The sequence below is a fragment of the Urtica dioica genome, chromosome 3 (assembly GCF_054948205.1).
Source record: "Urtica dioica subsp. dioica isolate 48M chromosome 3, U.dioica_male_clone48M_v1_H2, whole genome shotgun sequence".
Classification (NCBI taxonomy): Eukaryota; Viridiplantae; Streptophyta; class Magnoliopsida; order Rosales; family Urticaceae; genus Urtica; species Urtica dioica.
The window spans coordinates 41,952,449-41,958,360 of record NC_142758.1 but is presented as its reverse complement, the minus strand read 5'-3'; the positions used below and the strand labels follow the sequence as shown (position 1 = coordinate 41,958,360).

The following is a 5,912-nucleotide window of genomic DNA, read 5'->3' as shown; positions in this document are numbered from 1 at the left end:
CCAATCGCCGTCGTCGATCCAGTCGCCATCATCGAGTCGCCGAGGTCAAGCCGGTCGCCGTGGTCGAGCCGGTCGCCATCGTCGATCCGGTCGCCGTCGTCGGACCTGTCGCCGTGGTCGATCCAATCGCCATCGTCGAGCCAGTCGCCGTCGTTAATCCAGTCGCCGTCGTCGAGCCAGTCGCCATCATCGTGCCAATCGCCAACGTCGATCCAGTCGCCATCGTCGATCCCGTCGCCGTGGTGAATCCAGTCGCCGTCATCGATCTAGTCGCCATGATCGAGTCAGCCGCCGTCGTCGAGCTAGTCGCCGTCGTCGATCCGGTCGCCGTCGTCGATCCGGTCGCCATCGTCGGGCTAGTCTCCGTGGTCTATCCAATCGCCGTCGTCGAGCCAATCGCCGTCGTCCATCTAGTCGCCGTCGTCGGGCCAGTCGCCGTCGTCGAGGTTGTCGCCGTCGCCGATCCAGTCGCCGTCAGCGAGCCAGTCGCCGTCGTCAATCTAGTCGCCGTGGTCTTGCCAGTCGCCATCGTCGAGCCAATCGCCGTCGTCGATCCAGTCGCCATCATCGAGTCGCCGAGGTCAAGCCGGTCGCCGTGGTCGAGCCGCTCGCCGTCGTCGATCCGGTCGCCATCGTCGGGCCTGTCACCGTGGTCGATCCAATCGCCGTCGTCGAGCCAGTTGCCGTCGTCAATCCAGTCGCCGTCGTCGGGCCAATCGCCGTCGTCGATCCAGTCGCCATCATCGAGCCAATCGCCAACGTCGATCCAGTCGCCATCGTCGATCCCGTCGCCGTGGTGAATCCAGTCGTCGTCGTCGATCTAGTCACCATGATCGAGTCAGCCACCATCGTCGAGCTAGTTGCCGTCATCGATCAAGTCACCGTCGTCGAGTCAAGTCACCGTCGTTGAGCCAGTCGCCGTCGTCGATCCAGTCTCCGTCGTCGAGCTAGTCGCCGTCGTCCATCCAATCGCCGTGGTCAATCCAGTCGCCGTCGTCGAGCCAGTCGCTGTGTCGCCGTGGTCTTGCCAGTCGCCGTCGTCGTGCCAATCTTCGTCGTCGATCCAGTCGCCGTCGTCGAGTCAGTCGCCGTCGTCGATCCAGTCGCCGTGGTCGGGTCAGTCGCCATCGTCGAGCCAGTCGCCGTCGTCGAGCCAGTCGCCGTCGTCGATCCAGTCGCCGTCAGCGAGCCAATCACCGTCCGGCCCAATAATGAAGGGTCCCGGTTCGACCCAACCCAAAGTAGAGAACCATCAGGTGCAGCCCGGGCCTAGGCACAAGGCCCTCTTGTTCGCGGGCCGGGCCTGGTCCTGGGCCTGGTCTTGGGCCGAGTCTGGGTTTGGTTCAAGTTTCGTCTTAGTCTTTGTTTGGAGTTTATTTTGGTCCTGTTTTGAGCTATTTTGAGCTTTTTTCAAAAGTCTTATTTTGAGCTATTTGTTTTTTAATTGTTTTGGCTGCTTAAGGGCCTATTTTGAGATTGAGATTGATTTGTATTTTTTTTTTTTATATAAAACACTGATAAATTATAAAAACAAATTAAAAACGAAAGCCCAAAGCATGACCAATTTAAAAATCGGACCGGCCCGGCCCTTTTTCAATCCGGGCTAAGCCAGCCCAAAACCAATTAAAATAAGGGTCGGACCGGGTGGCCCGCGGGCGGCCCGGCCCAATTGATAGCTCTAATATCGGGGTACTTAAATTTATTATATCTGGTGAATTGTTCTGTTCCTCATGATTTGATGATTTGTATTTATTATATTGTATTATTTATTAGAGAAATTGCTCAAACTACAACCATTTCAATACTTTTTTCCAAAAATCCACCAAACTATAACTTTGGCCAAAAATACAACTTCCTCAAAAGTGAAAAACCAAATTTACCCTCAACTTTATTTTTTCTTTCAATTTCACACCAACCTCATTTAATATCATTCCAAAATAAAATTTCTATTTTTTATCTCTTTTTTATTCATAATTATTTATATCTCTCTCTCTCTCTCCCTAACCGTGTAAACCCTTTACCATTTACTCTCTCTCTCTCTCTCATTCGAACTCACCCAGAATCGCCTCTCTCTCTCTCTCTCATTCGAACTCACCCAGACCTCGCGACTCTCTCTCCCTGAATCGCCTCTCTCTCTCTCCCTGATTCGCGACCAGTCTCACTCACCCAAAATCGCGACCGAACCCGAATCCTTCACGACCAGTCTCACTCTCTCTCTCTCTCTCTCATTCAACTTTGAGCTCACCCTCCGACACGCTCAAGGAAACACCACCAAAGCTCATAGATCCGGACTCAAGGTTAGTTTTGTTTTGTTTGATCAAACTTTTCTTTGGTTTTTGGGTATGTTTATTCTGGGTATGTTTGAGATTGAAAAAAAAGACTCTTTTTGTTCTGGGCAATTTTTATTGTTTTCTCTTGTTTTTAGGCGAAGTTAATGAGTTGTTGACATCAGATGTCAACAGTTGACGCAACTGTTGACATCTGATGTCAACAACTCATGAACTTCGCTGATAGTAATGTCATCGAAGTTCATCAGTTGTTGACATTAGATGTCAACTGTTGACGTCAACTGTTGACGTAAATTGTTGACATTAGCGAGATTTAGAGATCAACTGTTGACATCAACTGTTGACATCTGAAGTCAACAGTTACTAACTTACCTTTGTTTATTGTATGCAGTGATGACGGAAATTTATTTATTATTCAAGCATAGTGGTACTTGGGTTGAACCTGGTCGGTATCATGAGAAAGGATCTTTCGGAATTATGGTGCCGTCTGAAGTGAGCTTCGCTAGTTTGATGCAAATAATTTACGCGTATTTGCGCAAATCACCATTTACCCATACAATTGGCGTTTCATATTCGATGGCTGGTGCAATGATACCTGTTGAGATAACCAACGACGACTCGCTGAAAGGTTATTTATACTTGAGAAGAAGGAGGGAAGATGACACGGAGAAATTACAATTGATATTGGACATAAAAGAAAAACCATCGGGGCTCGATTCTCCAAGAGTTGGATCCACTCGCAACAGCCGTGATAGTGGTTGTGACGGAAATCCCCTTATGCCATCAATAGCCGAGGAGGGGTGTGATTCGGTCCCAACTCATGAATCGGCAATTCGTTCTACGTTAGGATTGGATGACATTAGGTTGTCAGACAATGAGACACAACAACAACGACGAGGCTTCCCACCACGAAACCCAACTCCTCCTCCACCACGACGAAACTCCCCTCCTCAACCACCACAAAACTCCCCCCCTCAACCACCACAAAACTCCCCCCCTCAACCACCACGAAACTCTATGTCTCCACCACGACGAAACTCCCCTCCTCAACCACCACAAAACTCCCCTCCTCAACCACCACGAAACTCTATGTCTCCACCACCACGAAACTCCCCCCCTCCACCACCACGAAACTCCCCCTTCCACCGCGAAGAACAAGTCATCCACCGTCCCCTCCACATAGTGTGCCAAGTTCGTCTACTACGAGAGAGGACACCCTTATTTTGGATGGTGATTCCCCTGTATTTATTGAGCGTTATGCATTGTACTCGAATAAAAAGACTTTAAAGAAACACTTGATGTTGTTCGCCATAAGCAACAACTTCTCTTATATGACAAAGAGCTCGGACAAAAACACCTTGCACGTTGTTTGTCCGGGAGAGCATTGTAAATGGGCTGTTCGAGCTGTGAGAAAGGAAAACACACCCATATTTCAAATTAGAAGGTAAACTCTTTGTTGAATTATGAATTTGAATTAGAGTTATCAACTGTTGACATCAATTGTTGACGTCAATTGTTGACATCTGTGAGATATTTCCTCTCAGTCAACAGAAGGCAAATAAGTCACAGATGTCAACAATTGACGTCAACTGTTGACATCAATTGTTGACGTCGGTGAATTATTTTCCTTCTTTTGACTGAGAGCGAATATCTCACAGACGTCAACAATTGATGTCAACAATTAATGTCAACAGGTGATAACTCTAAAATCAACAGTTGACATTTTGGTTTTGAAACTAATTGTGTAATTTTCATATTTTAGATTTGACAATGAGCACGCTTGTCCCCTAAACTTAAGACAAGGACGTCACCCTCAAGCAACAACTTCGTTAATAGGAGAGATGGTTAAGCATAAGTGTATTGATCCAACCGTTGGAATGAGCAAACCAAAAGAGATAAGGAATTACATGCAAATGGATTACGGAGTGTCTATGTCTTACAAAAAGGCTTGGCGGTCCAGAGAAGAGGCTCTAAAGTCCATCTACGGCAATTCGACAGACTCGTACAAGTTCTTGCCTAAGCTAAGGTACATGATCGAGACTAAGAATCCGGGTTCTTTTTTTGACCTTGTCACTGGTGATGGCGGTGTATTTGTAAGTTTTTTCATGTCACTCGGGCCATGGAGAACGGGGTGGAAGTACGTAAGGCCTGTTATTATTGTCGATGGTACGCATTTGAAGAATTATTACAAAGGGACGTTATATACGGCATGTGGGATGGACGGAAACAAGCAGATTTTTCCACTAGCCTACAGTATTGGTCCTTCAGAATCTAACGAGGCTTGGATTTCCTTCTTTGAAAAATTAAAGGACGCAATTAGGGAACGGGAGCAACAAGTATTTGTATCCGATAGACATGCTGGTATAATCAATGGCCTCAAGACGGTATTTCCAAATTGTGATCATGGTTTTTTCATGTTCCATCTACACGGTAATTTGAAGACTACTTTCAAGGGGATCACGAAGGAGGTGAAGTGGAAATTTTACGGTGCCGCAAAAGCATACACTCAGCGGGAATTTGAAAGTTTTATGGTCATGTTGGACGCTGAAAATCCTGAAATACGTCGCTACTTAGCCAATGATGTCGGGTACCAAAGATGGGCAAGGTGTATGTTCAGGGGAAAGAGGTATGGTATCATGACGAACAACAATGCGGAGTCATTAAATGCATTAAATGTAAAGGTGAGACAATTTCCAGTTTCAAAATTGATGGATTGGCTGAGAGAGCAAAGTATGAGATGGTTTTATGAGCGTCGAGAAGCTGCGGCAAATACACAAACCATTTTGACAAAAGAATACCAAGCCAGAGCAGAAAAATACACTTCATATGCTGTTCGAATGTTGGTAAGTGTTTGAGAATTAACTAACGATGTCAACAGTTGACGTTTGTTGACGTTGATGTCAACAGTTGACGTAATTTGTTGACTTTGATGTCAACAGTTGACGTCAATTGTTGACTTTGATGTCAACAGGTGACGTCAATTGTTGACATTGATGTCAACAGTTGACGTCAATTGTTGACATTGATGTCAACAGTTGACGTCAATAGTTGACGTCAATTGTTGACATTGATGTCAACAGTTGACGTCAATTGTTGACATTGATGTCAACAGTAGACGTCAATTGTTGACATTGATGTCAACTGTTGACGTCCATTGTTGACACTGATGTCAACAGTTGACGTCAATTGTTGACATCTGTGATGTATGAGCTCTCTGTTTGTTGACATTGATGTCAACAATTGACGTCAATTGTTGATGTTGATGTCAACAGTAGACGTCAATTGTTGACATTGATGTCAACAGTTGACGTCCATTGTTGACACTGATGTCAACAGTTGACGTCAATTGTTGACATCTGTGATGTATGAGCTCTCTGTTTGTTGACATTGATGTCAACAATTGACGTCAATTGTTGATGTTGATGTCAACAGTAGACGTCAATTGTTGACATTGATGTCAACAGTTGACGTCCATTGTTGACACTGATGTCAACAGTTGACGTCAACTGTTGACATCTGTGATTTATGAGCGCTCTGTTTGTTGACATTGATGTCAACAGTTGACGTCCATTGTTGACACTGATGTCAACAGTTGACGTCAATTGTTGACATCTGTGATGTATG

The 5,912-nt window shown here is 45.9% G+C and overlaps 1 protein-coding gene across 1 annotated transcript; it reads left to right on the top strand.

The window, feature by feature from the left end:
- Positions 1-2,864: 2,864 nt before the first annotated feature.
- LOC149402866 (uncharacterized) lies at positions 2,865-5,143 on the top strand. The gene is made up of 3 exons (XM_089608547.1): positions 2,865-3,116; positions 3,569-3,732; positions 4,051-5,143. Exons 1-3 carry the CDS (start codon positions 2,865-2,867, stop codon positions 5,141-5,143), a joined length of 1,509 nt encoding a protein of 502 aa, XP_089464673.1.
- Positions 5,144-5,912: the final 769 nt, after the last annotated feature.